This window comes from Pan paniscus, chromosome 10 (genome assembly GCF_029289425.2).
Source record: "Pan paniscus chromosome 10, NHGRI_mPanPan1-v2.0_pri, whole genome shotgun sequence".
Taxonomy (NCBI): Eukaryota; Metazoa; Chordata; class Mammalia; order Primates; family Hominidae; genus Pan; species Pan paniscus.
Window position 1 is genome coordinate 45,109,338 of NC_073259.2, and position 18,763 is coordinate 45,128,100.

Here is an 18,763-nt window from a genome sequence, read left to right on the forward strand (position 1 = left end):
AAGTGACTACAACAGATTCAATATCAGATAGTTCAGGTTACTGTAGGTCAGGCACCCAATATTGAGGTTTCTATGACAGATGTCATAGATGGCCTCATTGTCTACCATGAAGGTGCAATCTGAGTGCTCCAGGGTGATGTTTGTGGTGAGCATAGAGTTGTAGGGCTCAACTACAGCTGTGGAAACCTGGGGGGCTTGGTAAATGGAGAACTCCAGCTTGGACTTCTTGTCATAATCAATCTGCTCTGTAGTAGATTGAAAAATAGAGCTACAATATTTTCCAGTTTCTCTCATGGAGAAATGGAGTCTATTTCCCCATGCCTTGAATCTGGGATGGCTTTGTGACTTGCTTAGGCTACTAAAATGTGGCAGAACTTGTGTTGAATGAGTTTCAAAGCCTAAGGCCTCAAGAGGCCATGCACTGTCCTAACTTTGCCCTCTTGGATGCTTCTGCCACCCAAGAAGAAGCTCGGGCTGCCCCAATAAATGATGAGAGACATGTGGAGAGACAGAGGCCTAGCCAAGAGCCAGCACCAAGGCTCCAGATGTGCGTGAGGTCATTTTAGACCTTCCATTCCCAGTGGAGCTTCCACTGACTAGCCACGAGAGTGAGTCCAGAGGAGGCAACATAAGAACCATGAATTCAACCCACAGAATCCTGAGAAAAATACATTGTTGTTTTAAGACACCAAATTTTGATGTGGTTTGTTATGCAACAATAGGTAATTGATAATCAGCAGGGAGGTAAACCCATAACTGTGGAAAACAAAGAAGCCTTGAATACCTGTGCGATGGAGTCCATTAGAAAGGACATGCCATATAATTTGGGTGCAAACAGAGTAGAGACATTTTTCACTTTTCCCGGAGATACTTAAAACAGTTTTCTGGGAACATCTTATCTTTATTTTGTCTCAGTTGTTTGAGACATAGCAATGTATGATGCTGTCCTAGAAATGTTATTTCAGGCCAGGCTTGGTGGCTCATGTCTGTAATCTCAGTGTTTTGGGAGGCTGAGGAGGGATTGCTTGAGGCCAGGAGTTCAAGACTAGCCTGGGAGCGACCCCATCTCTACAAAAAAAAAAAAAAAAAATTAGCTGGGCATGGCAGTGCATGCCCGTATAGTCTCAGGCTACTCAGGAGGCTGAGGCAAGAGGATCACTTGAGCCCAGGAGTCATGGGCCACAGTGAGCTATGATGGCACCACTGCACTCCAGCTTGGGTGGCGGAGTGGTACCCTGTCTCTAAAACACAAAAACAGGCTGGGAGCGGTGGCTCACATCTGTAAACCCAGCACTTTGGGAGGCTGAGGTGGGTGGATTGCTTGAGTCCAGGAGTTTGAGACCAGCCTAAACAACATGGTGAAACCCCATCTCTACTGAAAATACAAAAATTAGCTGGGCATGGTGGTGCATGCCTGTAGTCTCAGCTACTCAGGAAGCTGAGGTAGGAGAATCACCTGAGCTGAGGAGTAGAGGCTGCAGTGAGCCAAAATTATGCCACTGCACTCCAGCCTGGGCAATTGGAGTGAGACCCTGTTTCAAAAATAAATAAATTTTAAAAAGTAAAAATAATAAAAAACAAAAAAAATCTTATTCCAAGCCCATTTATCTAACATTAGGATGAATTGCTTCCTTTATTTATATTATTATTATATAAATAATATATAATAAATATGTTTATTATCTATTGAATAATATTTATATATAATATTTTAAAATATATTTTTTTGACTTATCTCCAAGTTCTATTTTTCCTTTATTTGATCCTATTTTTGTGATCTTTAATAAATAAACCATTTGTGCATTACTTTTTTTTTTTTTGAGACAGAGTCTCGCTCTGTCAGCCAGGCTGGAATGCAGTGGCGCAATCTTGGCTCACTACAACCTCCATCTCCCAGGTTCAAGTGATTCTCCTGCCTCAGCCTCCCGAGTAGCTGGGATTACAGGTGCCTCCCACCATGCCCGGCTAAATTTTGTATTTTTAGTACAGACAGAGTTTCACCATGTTGGTCAGGCTGGTCTCAAACTCCTGACCTGATGATTCACCTGCCTCAGCCTCCCAAAGTGCTGAGATTACATGTGTGAGCCACTGTGCCTGGCCTATGCATTACTTTTTAAAGTGATTGATATTTAATGAACAACTATTTAATCAACCAATATCTTGGTCCTAAAATGTGCAGGTTTTATAGATTGGCTCATGAAACATTTATTTTTTTGTTTTTTTGGAGATGGAGTCTCGCTCTGTTGCCCAGGTTGGAGTGCAGTGGCATGATCTCAGCTCAGTGCAACCTCCGCCTCCCAGGTTCAGGTGATTCTCCTGCCTCCGTCTCCTGAGTAGCTGGGACTACAGGCATGCACCACCATGCCTGGCTAATTTTTCTATTTTTAGTAGAGACGGGGTTTCACCATGTTGGCCAGGCTGGTCTCAAACTCCTGATCTCAGGTGATCCGTCTGCCTCAGCCTCCCAAAGTGCTGGGATTACAGGTGTGAGCTACTGTGCCCGGCCCTGGCTAATTTTTTATATTTTAGTAGAGACCGGGTTTCACTGTGTTGCTCAGGCTGGTCTCGAAACCCTGAGCTCAGCTCAGGCAATCCACCCGCCTTGGCCTCCCAAAGCGCTAGGGATTACAAGCGTGAGCCACCGTGCCTAGCCTCTTTTTTTTTTTTTTTTTTTTTTTTTTTTTGATACAGGGTCTTTGTTGTCCAGGATGGAGTGCAGTGGCACAAACATGGCTCACTGCAGCCTCAACCTCCTTGGGCTCAGGTGATCCTTTCACTTCAGCCTTCCAAGTAGCTTGAGACTACAGGCACGTGCCACCATGCCCGGCTAATTTTTCTTCTTTTTTTTTTTTTCCTGTATTTTTTATAGCAACAGGCTTTTGCCATGTTGCCTACCTAGGCTGGTCTCGAACTCCTGAGCTCAAGCAATTCACCTGTATGGCCTCCCAAAGTCCTGGGATTACAGGCCTAAGCCACCACGTCAGGCCAAAACATTTATTTATAATCACATTGTCTTTTGCCTTCCTTTACTATAGACATTGGAAAAGAAAATGCTAAAATTTCCAGGTTCCCTTACAACTAGAAATGACTATATAAAACAGTCTTGTTCAATGAGATGTAGGTGAATATCTGCTGTGAGAGCTTCCCTTACCAGGTAAAAAGAAAAAGTCACAAGAGGAGAAAGCCCTTTGCCTTGGCTCTTTTGCTTTCTCTCTGATTCAAAACAGGAGAATTCAGATGGTTTAATAAAGAGACTATTTACAAAGATGTGGGCAGGGTATAGGGAGACCACAAGGGATAGAGCAATGCCCCAAGGTGAATAACAGAAAAGAGGCTGATACTGCTATAGGCCTGAAGGCTGAGGGGAGTCACTGAAAACCAGGAGAGAGCTGTGTGTGTGTGTGTTGGAGGAGGCAGCTGCCTTGAGAGGTACTGTGACCTTCAATGGGGGACAGAGCCACTCTCCTCTGTCCATTGAATCTTCTGTGTGTGCTTTCCTTTGGCTGAGCTTCACTGAAAGCCAGGAGACAAGGTCTGCCTCCTGGACATAAATCTGGGTGGAAAAGAATGGAGAGTTCATATGGACGGGACAAGCAGTATAAAAGGCATCTGTTATTTATTTCTGTATCCTAGTGTGCACCACATAGTAAGAGTGCCTGGCACAAAGTAGAAGATGAATATATATATATATATATATATATATATATATATATATATATTTTTTTTTTTTTTAAGATGGAGTCTCACTCTGTCGCCCAGGCTGGAGTGCAGAGTACAATGGTGCAATCCCGGCTCACTGCAACCTCTGCCTCCCGTGTTCAAACGATTCTCCTGCCTCAGCCTCCTGAGTAGCTGGAATTACAGGCATGCACCATCACGCACGGCTAATTTTTGTATTTTTAGTAGAGACGGGGTTTCACTATGTTGGACAGGCTGGTCTCGAACTCCTGACCTCAAGCGATCCATCCACCTCAGCCTCCCAAAGTGCTGGGATTACAGGCATGAGCCACCATGCCCGGCCTAGGGCTTTTGTGAATATTAAATGAGATAACAATAAAATGCACCTGGCACATAGTATAGTCGAATTCTCTATAAATCTAGGTGATTTCCTTCCTTTCTTCCCTCCTCTACCAATCCTTCCACAAGTCATTTTAACCTTAGCTTCAGAATATCCTGAATTCTCAACTTCATTCAACATGATCACTCTAGTCAAGCGCTCTCATCTCTCACCTGGACTACAGGTAACAGTTTCCTCGCCAATCTCCCTGCTTCCTTTTGCTCCTGTTACCCTCAAACCCCAATCTATTCACTACAGCCAGGGAGATTTTTTAGAAAGACAATTTAGATCATGTCATGCCCCAGCTTAAATACCTTCAAGTACTTAGAATTAGCCCAGACTCCTTTATGTGGCCTGGCCTCTGCCATTCTCTTAGACTTCATCTGCTTTAGGCTAACTGGCTTTCTTTTTTCTTCCCCTCTTCCTGGAATTTACCCAATTTATTTCCATCTTAACGCCTTAGCATTGGTGGATTCTTCTTTTGAAGTCTCCTAGTTGGTTCCTTCAGATCTTAGTTTAAATGGGGTTTCCTATGAGAGAAAGTATCACTAAAGTGGTCATCTCAGCCAGGCTCGGTGGCTCACGTCTGTAATCCCAGCACTTTGGGAGGCTGGGTCAGGTGGATCACTTGAGGCTAGGCGTTCGAGACCAGCCTGGGCAACATAGCAAAACCCCATCTCTCCCCAAAATACAAAAATTAGCCAGTCTCATAACCCTGTCTCAAAATAAATAAAGAAAAAAAAATTAAAAATGCTGTATTGTCTTTAAAAAATAAAGTGGTCGGCCGGGCGCGGTGGCTCACGCCTGTAATCCCATCACTTTGGGAGACCGAGGCGGGCGGATCACGAGGTCAGGAGATGGAGACCATGCTGGCTAACACGGTGAAACCCCGTCTCTACTAAAAATACAAAAAATTAGCCGGGCGCGGTGGCGGGCGCCTGTAGTCCCAGCTACTCTGGAGGCTGAGGCAGGAAAATGGCGTGAACCCGGGAGGCGGAGCTTGCAGTGAGCCGAGATAGAGCCACTGCACTCCGGCCTGGTAGAAAGAGCGAGATTCCGTCTCAAAAAAAATAAAAATAAAAATAAAAAAATAAAAAAAATAAAGTGGTCATCTTTCATCACACCGTCTTCTACAGCACTTAACACTCTCTGATATTTCCTTGTTGTATGTTTGTTTCTCCCTTCATAAGAGCAGACACATTGTGATGTCCATGTTCTGACCCCAAAGCTGGAGCAATGCCTGAAACATGTAGTATATACTCAGTATTTGTTGAAAAATGAATATTTGAGGATCATGATGATGAAGAAGAAACCTCAGACTACTTGATCATAAATTCTAGCAATTTCCGCAAGAACAAGAATTGCAGTTTGAAATTAGATGCTGGAAGACTGGAAACCTTGATAGGTCTGGGGCTGAAGGCTGGGGGAAGCAGAAGGAATATACTAGAACTTTGGCGTTTTTCTCCCTATCTAAGGACCCCAGAGACCATGCAAAAGGGAGGGCTAGAATCTTATGACCGGAAACCACAAAACGGGTATTTTCCATCCATAATTCTTCGAAGCCACTTCAGCTAGGCTGCAAATGCGCAAACGCCTTTAGGACCCCGGGTTCCTTTCTGTTTCTTTATGAATGAACCGGCTCCAGTCTGCGCACGCGCAGCTCCCAGTTCTCCCGCTCCACGTGAGGCCCACCCTTCCCTCCTGCTGGCGGCACCGCCCTTACCCATTCTAATGGACCAATGGCGAGCGGCCTGGGGGGCGGAGCCCGGCGCGGCGCGGCTCAGTAGTTCCCCTGGCGCCCGGCTCCCTGGCGTTAGACGTGCTGTGTTGTGATCACGTGGGCAGCTCCGGGCGCGGCGCTTGTTTTGGTTTCCTTCTAACTTGCCCACGGCAGCTTCGGGGTGAGCGACTTTCCTGCACCAGCTGCCGCGCCTGCTCACACCCTGACCTCGTTTTCGGGCTCTCTGAGCCCGCAGTTCCGCAAGCCCCTGGGGCGGGCTCCTGCCATGCCGCTGGTCCGCTACAGGAAGGTGGTCATCCTCGGATACCGCTCTGTAGGTGAGTCTCCGCCCTGCAGAGCTCGGACGCGCAGCAGCTTTGTAGCCAGAAGAGGCGCGCTGCCGTGGGAACGCGACCCAGGGAGGAATGATGACATCGTAAGGATGGGGTTGTAGAGCGAGGATTGGAAGAGTGGAGGAATAAAGGTTGGTGGTGTGTGGAGGCTGCAGGAAGCGGGAGCACTTAAGGGTTAATGCGGACCTGGCTGCGGGAATCTCAGAGTGGTCCCAGCGTTACTTTGGGGATAGGGGTGGGGTCACAATTTGAAAACCGGGACGCGGTCTCCGTGGGGACAGATAGTCGCAGGTGTCCTGGGGCGGGGCGGACTTGATCCTAGGGAGTCTTGGATCTTCCTACGAGTGGGATGGGGTGGGGAAGGCGGCGGGAAAGGCTTCCTGCTGCGCTTCTGAATGCATCCGGTAGCCAAAGTGCGGAGACCCTGGGTGAAAAGAGGGTGAGGGTAGACACAAAGGATAGCATTGCTTGAGGCACTCACAGACTGTGGTGTTAATTTGGGGTCTCCTTTGGTCCTGGGCCACAGTCCGAAAGGACAGAGGATGTGAATGTGGATGGATGATTTGGATACAACTGTCACACTGCTCCCCACAGGGAAGACATCTTTGGCACATCAATTTGTGGAAGGCGAGTTCTCGGAAGGCTACGATCCTACAGTGGAGAATAGTGAGTAGACTTCTCCCCTAGTGTGCTGGTGATGCGACCCGGAGGGCTTGGATACCCCACCCAACTCCATAATTTATTTTTCTGGTGCCAAGGGGCTGATTTATTTAGACATTACATCTGATTTCTTCTTTAGCAATCCTGTTCGATGGATGGCTAGAGTATGGATTTTGCAAGATATTGAGTCTGGGATAGTTTAGATGTAGACATTAAGAACCTTAGCGTGTCTTTCCAGTTACCTGGATAACTCCCTGGAGCTGATCTATCTGTGTCACCCCCAAGGTTAAGAATGTAAGGGGAGGCCGGGCGCAGTGGCTCATGCCTGTAATCCCAGCACTTTGGGAAGCTGAGGCGGGCGGATGGATTGAGGTCTGGATTTCGAGACCAACCTGGCCAACATGGTGAAACCTCATCTCTACTAAAAATACCAAAATTAGCTGGGCATGGTGGCGCATGCCTGTAATCCCAGCTACAAAGGAGACTGAGGTAGGAGAATCGCTTGAACCCAGGAGGCAAAAGTGGCAGTGAGCCAAGGTCGTGCCACTGCACACCAGCCTGGGTGTCAGGGTGAGACTGTCTCAAAAAAAAAAAAAAAAAAAAAAAAGCTGGGCACCGTGGCTTATGCCTGTAATCCCAGTTCTTTGGGAGGCCAAGGCAGGTGGATCACCTGAGGTCAAGAGTTCGAGACCAGCCTGGCCAACATGGTGAAACCCCGTCTCTACTAAAAATACAAAAAATTAGCCGGACATGGTGATGGACATCTGTAATCCCATCTACTCGGGAGGCTGAGGCAGGAGAATTGCTTGAACCTGGGAGGCGGAGGTTGCAGTGAGCTGAGATCGCGCCACTGTGCTCTAGCCTGGGCAACAAGAGTGAAGCAACGTCTCAAGAAAAAAAAGAAAAAAAAAAAAAGAATAAAAAGAATGTAAGGGGGAAGGGAGTGGGAGGGATGAAGATAAATTGATCAATGGGTACAAATATATAGTTTGATAGAAGAAATAAGATTTAGTAGATCAGTAGGGTGACTATAGCTTACAATAAGCTATTTTACATTTCAAAATAGCTAGAAGAGAAGAATTCAAACGGTTCTAGCATAAAGAAAAGCCAAATATTTAAGGTGATGAATATTCCAGATACACTTATTTGATCTTTACAAATTATATGAATGTATTAAATTGTCACATGTACCCTGAAACTTGGTACATCTATTATTCATCAATAAAACAAAAGTAATTATTTTTCTTTTCTTTTCAAGACAGTCTCGCTCTGTCACCCAGGCTGGAGTGCAGTGCCGCAATCTCAGCTCACTGCAACCTCCACCTCCTGGGTTCAAGCAATTCTCACGCTTCACCCTCCTGAGTAGCTGGGACTACAGGCATGCACCACCATCCCCAGCTAATTTTTTGTATTTTTAGTAGAGACAGAGTTTCACCATGTTGGCCAGGCTGGTCTCAAACTCTTGGTCTTAAGTGATCCGCCTGCCCTGGCCTCCCAAAGTGCTGGGATTACAGGTGTGAGCCACTGTGCCCAACCAATAATCTACTTTAAAAAATGCTGCCAAAAAAAAAAAAAAAAAAAGTAAGGAGACAGCCAGGTGCAGAGGTGCACACCTGTAGTTCCAGCTACTTGGGAGGCTGAGGTGACAGGATTGCTTGAGCCCAGGAGTTCCAGGCTATAGGGTGCTAAGAGTGCGCCTGTGAATAGCCACTGCTCTACAGCCTGGGCAACATAGCAAGACCTCATCTCAAAAAAAAAAATGTAATTAGCCGGGCATGGTGGCAGGTGCCTGTAATCCCAGCTACTCGGGAGGCTGAGGCAGGAGAATAGCTTGAACCCGGGTGGCAGAGGTTGCAGTGAGCTGAGATCGTGCCACTGCAGCCCAGCCTGGACAATAGAGTGAGACTCTTGTCTCAAAAAAAAAAAAAAAAAAGTCAGGGGACATACATCGCTGGTCCTATAAGGCACTTCACAGTCAAGTTTTTCTTTTCTTTTCAGCTTACAGCAAGATAGTGACTCTTGGCAAAGATGAGTTTCACCTACATCTGGTGGACACAGCAGGGCAGGTACCAGTTGGGGTATGGTATCCAAATGTGGCAGTTCAGTCCTCGGAGATGAAGTCTGGTAGTCTTTGTGGCTCATCCGTAAAGTAGTATTAAAAGCATTTTACCTGCTAACAGTGTGCAGGGCTCATTGGAGCTGTTCCATAAATACATGTTGAAGTGACTATAGCAGGGCGTGCCCCAGGGAGGGTCACCTGGATGTTGTCCCACCAACCTTTGCCATCTTAGTGGTTTGGATCTAGGTACTGATGTTTCCCATTTCTTGCCAGGATGAGTACAGCATTCTGCCCTATTCATTCATCATTGGGGTCCATGGTTATGTGCTTGTGTATTCTGTCACCTCTCTGCATAGGTAAGTGACCAAGGTTGTGAGTGCGGGACTTGGGAGAACCTGAGGACTGTCTCATAAAGTTATAGCTCCAATTCTTGTGTTTAAAGCTTCCAAGTCATTGAGAGTCTGTACCAAAAGCTACACGAAGGCCATGGGAAAACCCGGTAAGTGGCCCTGGGGGATAGGGACATAGTGTGGGCATGAGGGGGTGGGAGAGAGCAGAGGGGAGAATTGTCAAGTTAGAGAGGAGGCTCGGATATAGATCCTGCCTGGTCTGATAAGGAGTCGTCCAGCCTTGATGTAAGGAGTTGGGGAATGCGGGGAATGAGGGGATTCTGAAGTAACTGCTGTTTCCTCACAGGGTGCCAGTGGTTCTAGTGGGGAACAAGGCAGATCTCTCTCCAGAGAGGTATGTAAATCTCTGCTACTCAGAGCAAAAGGAAGTGAAATGGACTGGGAATCAGTCAGGCTCTCATCCTGGCTCTTCCACTGACTCAAACAAGTCATTTCACCTCTCTTTGTCTCTAACCTGAAGCTTAAGAAAGATAATACTTCTATCTTAAAAGCCACAATTTCATATTTCAAGCCTCAGTTCTAGATTCACCCATTGTTCCTTTGTTTACCTATATTTTCTCCTTCCACAGCCCTCCTCCCAAAACTTGGGGAAATGGCATGGGTCAGAAGAAGTCTTTTTCTTCTCTATTTTTTTTTTTTTTTTAGATGGAGTCTTGCTCTGTTGCCCAGGCTAGAGTGCAGTGGTGTGATCTCGGCTCACTGCAACCTCTGCCTCCCGGGTTCAAGCGAGTCTCCTGCCTCAGCTTCCCAAGTAGCTGGGACTACAGGCGCGTGCCACCACACCCAGCTAATTTTTTATATTTTTAGTAGAGACGGGGTTTCACCATGTTAGCCAGGATGGTCTCGATCTCCTGACCTTGTGATCCGCCCGCCTAGGCCTCCCAAAGTATCGGGATTACAGGCATGAGCAACCGCGTGTGGCCCATTTTCTTTTTAATAGAGATGGTGTTTCCCTGTGTTGTCCAGGCTGGTCTTGAACTCCTGAGCTCAAGTGATCCACCACCTCGGCCTCCCAAAGTGCAGCATTACAGGCATGAGCCACTGTGCCTGGCCAGGAAGTCTTGATTCTGAAGATTTTTCAGAGCACTTACTGACATTTCTATCCTCCATCTTTATGTCCCAAATTTGCTTCCAGAGAGGTACAGGCAGTTGAAGGAAAGAAGCTGGCAGAGTCCTGGGGTGCGACATTTATGGAGTCATCTGCTCGAGAGAATCAGGTGCTGGGCCTGAAGACTAGAAGGGTGGTGATGGTAGCTGTGTTTTCCTTATTGTACTGCTTGGTGGTGGGAATGTTGCGGGAATGGGTGGTATTGGCACTGAACTGACTTTTGCCCTGAATCCTCTCCTCTTATAGCTGACTCAAGGCATCTTCACCAAAGTCATCCAGGAGATTGCCCGTGTGGAGAATTCCTATGGGCAAGAGCGTCGCTGCCATCTCATGTGAGCCCTTGGGTGTGGGGTAACTGCCTTGCTTCTGCCCCTGGCACTTGCCATGTTCCAGTGGGGGGCAGATCCTCAGGACTTCACGGGTATGGTTGCCAGCTGTGTTCCTGGCCCCTGGACACACAGTGTGGCATCCTCATGTTTGCACACTTTCCCCAGGCTCCAGTGGCCTGGATGTCAATGTTTACAAAGGGGCAAGGACCTCTCATGGACACTGGCCTCTAGCCCTCTGTTTTTGTTTGATGAATTCTGTTATAACCTATGGGGTCAGGATATGAGTCCCGGGCATTATTTATCCAGGACCCATCCTCTTGGGTGGGTTTTGGGTGTTGGCTGGGTAAGGGGAGCCGGGGACTTCTGAAATAGAGCTGGCTCCCTGGGGTGACAATGTATATATGCAAATAAATTGAGAAATCTTTTGTTGTTGACTTCTTTTTCGTGTGTGTGTGTGTGAGACGGAGTTTCACTCTGTTGCCCAGGCTGGAGTGGTGCAGTGCTGCAATCTTGGCTCGCTGCAACCTCCGCCTCCCAGGTTCAAGCAGTTCTCCTGCCTCAGTCTTCCACAGGCACCCGCCACCATGCCTGGCTAACTTTTTTATTTTTAGTAGAGATGAGGTTTCACCTAGGCCAGGATGGTCTGGAACTCCTGACCTTAAGTGATCCACCCACCTCAGCCTCCCAAAGTGCTGGGATTACAGGCGTGAGCCACTGCCCCCGGCTTTATTTTATTGTTGACTTCTATGTATCTAGTGAGAGCTCAGAGCCAAGATCTCTTTTTCCAAGGAGTGATGGCTGTGGTCTTTGGTGGGATATCTTTCCTCCTACCTTGTTCCTATTCCTTATTCCTCACTTATTAAGGACCATTATCCTAAGATTTACTACTTGCCTTTCCCACCTTTCTATTCTGCTGGGTTCCTCATATACTAAGTCCAGTTGGCTGCCACTCCCATCCAAGTTTTGTAGCCTTTCAAGATCCCCTTAATTACAGAAACACCACCCTCTAGTGGCCAACTGCAACATGCTGACCTAGCTGTCTTCCTGGGGCCTCGGCATTTGCTTGGATTCAAAGATGATGGGGTTTCAGGAGAAGAAAGGAAGCCCCTCATTCCTAATGATGTAAGAATTGAGAAGGAGTGTAGAGGCAGAGACTAAAGTGTTGTGAAGACTTTGACTTCCCAAGAGTGTTGAGTAAAGTAAGAAATAATGCCTCCGGTGCATATCAGTCCCCTGGCCCTCCATGTCCCCAGTGTCTTTCATTAAAATGGCCGTTCTTTGCTGTTTTCATACCTTTAATCTTTTTGTACTTTTTACACCTTTGGTGGTGTGCTACTTTTTTTTAGGTGTCAAAGGCTATTGGTTCTGCTTTTATGGGCCTACCGCCTCAGTAGGATTGATATTTCAGCTAGGAAAGTTTGGTCCTGTTTGCCTCTGCTTTTCTTGATCCCCACCCTCCCACCAGCCTGATTGCCTAACTAGTCTAATACCTCCTCCAAGGATGTGTAAGGGTTATTTGAATGGTAGATCTTCACAGGGAAGGTACAGACCTCTTCTGACAACTGGGGGAGCCCGAGGTACCCTATCAATGTACTTACTTGGGAAGGATTGACAAAACCTAGATGTGATTTTTAGCTGTGACTTTGTCAGTGCCTGGCTCCAGGCTTACAGTTGGGGATATGGCTTGTCATGCTGATTTTCAAAAGTCCTGACAGCTGCTTTTGCTTTTCTGATCCAGAATCTAAAAAGAAATAAGGGCTGCTAGAAGAAACATACTCCAAACAACAATCTCACTGGCTTAGGAGGTTCTTCTGGTAGGTCACCACCGTCTCTCCTTATGTTAAAATTAAGTCTTTTTGCACATCTGACCTGGGATACTCATTACATGAGCCTACCTTCCTGCTGCCATTTTCATGAGGTCTGGGGTAGACTTAGAAACATCTAAAGTTTTCCAGTTTATCAATAATCTCAAGGCCTGGGGACAGTAGTGATAGCGGTTAATAGCTCCTCCACTTAGCTGTGTGGCCTTGGGCGGTCACTTAACTTCTCAGAGCCACCATTTCTCATTTATGAAGAGTGGCTAAGTATGCTTCATAGAGTTGAGATGAAAATTAAACGAGGTAATATATGCAAAGCTTACTACAGTTCTTCACACATAATAAGTCCTTAAGAAATAGTGGGGTGGTGGCTGGGTGCAGTGGCTCACGCCTGTAATCCCAGCACTTTGGGAGACCAAAGTGGGTGGATCACCTGAGGTCAGGAGTTTGAGACCAGCCTGGCCAACGTGGTGAAACCCCATCTCTACTAAAAATAAATTAGCTGGGTGTGATGGTGGGTGCCTGTAATCCCAATTACTAGGGAGGCTGAGGCAGGATAATTGCTTGAACCTGGGAGGCGGAGGTTGCAGTGAGCCGAGATCGCGCCATTTCACTCCACCCTGGGCGACAAGAGCGAAACTCCATCTCAAAAAAAAAAAAAAAACCGAAATAGTAGGTGGCTATCTGTGTTATTACTGGAGGTCTTTCTGGTGAGGGTCTGCCTCTCCCTGCCTCTGGGTGCAAACCTGGGAGGGGCCTTCCATTTTCCAACTTGTTTCTTGGTTAACTTATTCTATTGTAATTAAAACAAGTGTGGGATCACTGCTGGAGTTTTTTTGCTCAAATATGTGTGAATGGTCAGTGCAGAAAACATGATGCCAATGTGTGGCTGGAAGAGGACAAACCTAGTCCTGATCCCTCCTATTACTCTTACCAGTAGGGATTAAGGTCTCCTGCACTGTCTAATATAAAAGCATCACCTCACATGTGGCTATTTAATTTCATTAAAATAAAAAGTTCCTTACTTGTACCACCTGCATTTCAAAGTGCTCGAGAGCTGCATGTGGTTGATGGCTACCATATTAGATAGTGTAGATTTAGTCCATTTCCATCACTGTAGAAAAGTTCTGTTGGGGCCGGGCGCGGTGGCGCATGCCTGTAATCCCAGCACTTTGGGAGACCAGGGCGAGCGGATCACGAGGTCAGGAGTTCGAGACCAGGCTGGCCAACATAGTGAAACCCTGTCTCTACTAAAAATACAAAAAAAGTAGCCGGGTCTGGTGGTGTGCGCCTGTAATCCCGGCTACTAGGGAGGCTGAGGCAGGAGAATCGTGTGAACCAGGGAGGCGGAGGTTGCAGTGAGCCGAGATCGCACCACTGCACTCCAACCCGGACGACAGTGCGAGACTCTGTCTCAAAAAATAAAAAAAGTTCTCTTGGACAGCATCGTAAACCCTTTCCTCACAAAGCTGGCATTGGATCTAATCTGCCTGCCTCTTTCTCCACATCTTCTTTAAAAAAAATGTAGTAGTATTATTTGTAATCCTAGGAAAAACGTGGCCTTTGGTTTGAATAATGGCTCAACTTCTCACTAGATGTAGTTCTGTGGGCAATTTTACCTATTGTAGCCTTAATCTTCATCTGTAATATGGAGATAATTCCATGTAACTCATAATGAAGGCGAGGAATAACTAAGAATATATAAAGTATCTGGACATAGTTAATTTGTCTCCTTTTGTCCACCCCATGTGTGCGTTGATGCAGAAGAGGCATTCCAATGTTTTCTCATCCAGACTTATGGTGGGGGGGGGGGGGTGGTGCCTGCAAAGAGTATGTTTTGCGATCTTGTCCAGGACAGTACTCCGGCCAGGTAGCAGCGAGGCTACCTCAGTTTACTAAAAAAGGGACACGGGTACTGAATATCTTGAAGGACTGGAGGTGGGAGTGGGGGCACCCTGAAAAGGGAGGCTCTACCTTTATGTTTCGATGGGGAGGTGTGTATAGTGACTGTGTGGGCACCGACAGTCCTTCCTCACACGGGGGACTGGGAGTCAGGAGGAACGACTAGGGACTCGTCCAGTTTTCTTCGGGTCCCCAAACGTGGCAAGAGTCCACCCTCTGCAGCGCCAGGCGCCGTACCTCACTTTCTCCATTTGCGGACTCCAGTTCCCAGGATGCTGAGCAGCGGCCAATCTCCTGGCTCTTCTTCCATCCCCCTCCCGGGAAAGACTGCCCCTGGCCAAAGCCAGGGGCAGTTGGAATTTCAGGGACCAACGACTGCAAAGGGTATGGAATTAGACAGCGGCCAGAGTCCTAGTTTCGCGGCCTGGGCGGTAAATGAGGCGGCTCCAGGGCCGCGGCGGAGAGGAGGGGTGCTTCGTTCCCACGTGTCTGCCCTGCTGCCGGCCCGGCGCGGTCGGGGTTAACCCGGAGCGGAAGGATCCCGCAGCGTGTGCGTAGAACTGCAGAGTCACAGCCTTTCCTCCGAGAGGGCGGGATCCCTCCGCCGCTCCGCTCCAACACAAAATAGGGCCGCCTCTTCTCCTTTCTCCCCCTCTCGAGTGGGGTGCCCCGGGCAAAAGGCCCCCCCGGATCTAGCGCCGAAGGCTTCACGAATCTTCACGACCGCTGCCCAGCTCTTGGGCCAGGAAATAGCCCCTTCGCAGGAACCACCCTACCGGCCGAACAGGAGGCGGAGGGGGGGAGGCGGAGCGGCGCCGCGCTGCACTACTTTCCTCTCCGGTTGCAAATGGCTGCCTCGTTCCCCACTTTCCGCTCAGTTTCCTGACCCCCCGGTGCCGGGAGCCGGGGTTGGGCCATGCACCTCTAGGCCGCCTGCGATCACAGTCAGCCGGGGGTCGAGGGGGTGCCACCGACCAGAGCCGGCCAGGCCGGGGGCGGGGCAGCTCCCGAGGCCAGAGGGGAAGGGAGGCGAGCGCAGGGCCTGGAGCGGCCGGAGGGGAGCGGGCAGAGGGCTCGCACCGCCCGCCCCTTCCTCTTCCTCGCCTACCTAGCCTCCTCCCTTCCCCGGGGGGAGCAGAAGGTGGGGGGCTCGAAGCCGCCGAGGGTGAGCGCTCGGGGTCGAGAAGCCCGGCGCTGGGTGTGTGTCAGGTTCAGCCCCGCGGCCCCGCCGGCCCCGCGTCGCCGTAGCTCGCGCGGCCCCGGGCGCCGGCCGGGGCGGGGAGAGGGGCTCGGCGCTCCTGCGAGGGTCTCACGTTCCATCCGGGCCAGGCGCGGGGCGGCGCGGCATTCCTTCCGGGCTGCTGGGGAGGCGCCTCGACGTTCCATCTGGAGAGCCTCGACGTTCCGCCCGAGCCCGGCGCGGGCGGCCGGGGCGCTGGCCGGGCCCTAGGACTGAGAGGCCGCCCGGCGACGCGGATGCGGAGCCTGCTCGCCCAAGATCAAAGCCACCGGTGCTCTCTTTGTGTCCGCTCGGGATTCGCCGCCCTGGGGCTGTCCATGGAAACCTAAACTGCTGGAACCTGAGGCAGAGAACCCCTCTTTGGCTTCTTGCTGTTTTTTTGTGGGGGGAGGGTGGCCACTCCGACCTGGATTTACCGTTCTTGGCCCCCCTAAGCCCCCCCGTGCGGGGGGCGGCTGTGATCGCTCTGGCGGTTGGAGGTCGGGGAGCGGCCCGGGCTCTGGCCATGTTCTCGGATGAGGATTTCTGGATCGCCCTGTGAAGAGGTGAGTGAAGTCCGCCCGGCCAGGGCCCAGAAAGGGTTGGACTGGGGGCACAGCCAGATGGACTATCTTAGCCGGAGCTGGCCTTTAGGTTGGAGAAGGGGGTGCCAGAGCTGGGGAGCGTTCCTTTGGCAGGGTCTGTCAAGGGAACCTGAGCCAGTCACCAGGGCAGAACTGAGGCCTGGTGTCTTGGGGTGTGCCTCTTTAAAGACTGGGGGTTCAGGGAACCACGGGAGTTTGGGAACCTGGCCAGATAGCCTCTCTGCCTGTTTATTTTTGTGTTAGGGGAGCTCGACTAAACTAGGACCCGGGCCCTGATGCCAGCACCAATCCCAGGCTGCTGCTTCTCCCTTCAGGGTTCCTTGTGGGCCTTGGGACAGAGCAACTTGGGATGGTGGGGGAGGGTGTCACTGCCAGGTCAGACTTATGCCAGTTGGACTTTAAGGTTGTTCCTACCGAGTTGGGCACCCAAAGCAGTCCCTGGAAAACTCAAGGAACCCCAGATCCTTCACCAGGCCTTCTTTCACTGGGCAAAGAGAGAGTGTGTGGAAACTGACTAGTTGTGATGAAGGGGGTAGCTGGGGCAAGAAGGAGGCGGGGCTGGGGCAGTTCTGGCCCTGCTGTTCAACTTTAAACTGCCCCTGCCTGGCAAAGTGACCCCAGTGAGGCCGAGTGCTGTCTTAGCCTGCTTTGCCTCCCCTCCTCTTGGGATGGATCTAATCTCCAGAGGATTATAGAGGAGGCCGTTGAGATTTACTTCCTGCGAATGTAGGCTGCAAAAAATGGCTTTTGTCTTTTGCCTTCTCCCGGCCTGGTATGGAGAGCTGGCTGCCCATGAGTCCCTGGCCAGTCCTGCAAGCCCCTCCCAGACCTCTCCAACCCTTTTTTGACCAGGGATTGTTAACTGGTTTTCTGATCCTGTACCAACTGTGCAGAATGGGGTGGCCTGTGTCTCTCTGGAGGAGAAATGGCTTGATCAGAGCTCTTTTCTCCTGGAAACCAGTGATTCCACCCCTGGCAGAAGGTATTGGGGAGAAAGGGTGTGTATGTGCCTGCAGCTTGAGCCTCAATCTTGTGGGCCTTGCTTGGGCTGGGACTGCCCCTCTCACACCTGTCATGCTACCCAGCAGGGATTTGGCTGGTGCATTTTGCTCCCTCACTCTTATCTGCTCCAACATACATATACTAGATTTCTTTGAGTCTGGTTTTGGAAAGGAGAAAATAGGGGTTTTGCCTTTTAAAGATTTCTGAAAGGTGAGAGGTGGCACAGGGGTAGTGGAGTGAGGTGAGCTGTCAATCCTGCTCTCCACTCCGGCATTCTATGGAGAGTCCCTCCCGTTTGTCCCGAAACAACTTCCTTATGTAGGACTGCACCTTGTTAGCTGTGCCTGCTCTCAGGATGAGCCAGGGACACAGTTCAGAGAGTCTGCAGGGCCAGTGTTCCATTTGGATCCATCTCGGAGGGGTGACCCAAAATGGGGGTGGGAAGAGGTGTGGTTTGAGTCCAGGCTGGGAACCAGGAAGTCCTGAGTCCTCCTGAAGAGCTGTTCACTCAAGGGCCTGCTTCAGCCTTACACCTCTCCAAGCGTCCATTTCCCCCTTGTCTGGGAAAATGGAGTGAAAGCTGTTGGTCTGGGAGGGAGGCAGGAAGGAGAGTGGGTTGAGATAAATCCCTGTCCTTTTCTTTGCTGTTTTGGACCTCTTAGGTATAGGACTGAGGGGTGCCAGCACAGTTTTACTCCCTAGATCTGTACCTACTGTCTGGGATCTCTAGTTCTGTGGAGAAAGCCTGGTGAGACACTACCCCAGTTTAGATCCAGGGAAAAAATCCTTGTGTGTATGTGTGTCAGTTTACTGGCTGTGAATGATGGGACTGGGGAACCTGGGGTCTTTGTTTAGATATGTTCAGGGGCCTATTAACTGGGAATCAGCATTGGGATCCCTGTGCTGGACTGTAGGGATGGGGAAATAGGGACTGAGGGCTCAGGCTTTTTGGAGGTGCCCCCTGGATTATTTTTGGTACAAGTTGTATGACATTCTTCTCTTTGCTTCTTAATCTCTCATCTTCCATGGCCCCATGAATGGGCTCTGGCTTTGGAGGATGTTAGTACTCTCTCAAGGCCAGATGAAGGTGGTTTCTGTACCTTCTTGAGCAGTGCCAGCCTTACCAGCCTGAGAGGGCTGAGCTCGGGGGAGGGCTGAGGAATTTGCCCCTCTGGCCTTGTGTGAGGCAGCCCTCCTCCTACCCACTGTATTATCATTGTTGCCTTTTACTTCTTGATGTTTGTGACTCTTTTGGCCTCAACTTTGAGACCAGAGCGGGTAGAGGATCTTTAGGGGTATGTAGTGGTAAGATATAGTAAGATGCAAAGAATTAGAAAACTTTAAGGGCCCCTTGGACCTTCCGGGTGTGGCCAGGCCTTGAATGACTGAATGGAAGAGGGGCCTGGCTGCTGCCCTCATCTCCACCTCCCACTTCCCATGGTAGCTTCTAAGGACTCCTTGAAGTTCTGGAGCAGCTTTTGTATGAGCCGGCCAGATGACCCACCCTGCTTTCCTTTCGAGT

General features: G+C 49.5%; 2 protein-coding genes across 8 annotated transcripts in view; both read left to right on the forward strand.

Moving 5' to 3' along the window:
- Positions 1 to 4,243: 4,243 nt before the first annotated feature.
- Positions 4,244 to 11,121, forward strand: RHEBL1 (RHEB like 1). Of its 7 annotated transcripts, none has more exons than XM_024931273.4 (8): positions 4,245 to 6,261; positions 6,657 to 6,796; positions 8,789 to 8,868; positions 9,123 to 9,205; positions 9,292 to 9,348; positions 9,546 to 9,593; positions 10,395 to 10,476; positions 10,614 to 11,121. In XM_024931273.4, the coding sequence occupies exons 2-8, from the start codon at positions 6,679 to 6,681 to the stop codon at positions 10,701 to 10,703; spliced, it is 558 nt and encodes a 185-aa protein (XP_024787041.1). In that variant the 5' UTR covers positions 4,245 to 6,261; positions 6,657 to 6,678; the 3' UTR covers positions 10,704 to 11,121. The 7 variants fall into 7 exon arrangements, with proteins under 7 accessions (XP_054951673.1, XP_024787041.1, XP_057155446.1 ...); XM_057299463.2 differs by having other exon boundaries at positions 4,245 to 6,115; XM_008951153.4 differs by having other exon boundaries at positions 4,249 to 6,115; positions 6,725 to 6,796.
- An 860-nt stretch (positions 11,122 to 11,981) lies between these two features.
- The window catches only part of KMT2D (lysine methyltransferase 2D), a 44,882-nt gene continuing 38,100 nt past the window's right edge, over positions 11,982 to 18,763 (forward strand). Inside the window, exon 1 of the mRNA XM_034935938.3 lies at positions 11,982 to 16,200. The gene's annotated coding sequence lies outside the window, so the exon portion shown is untranslated. The remainder of the gene's footprint in view (positions 16,201 to 18,763) is intronic.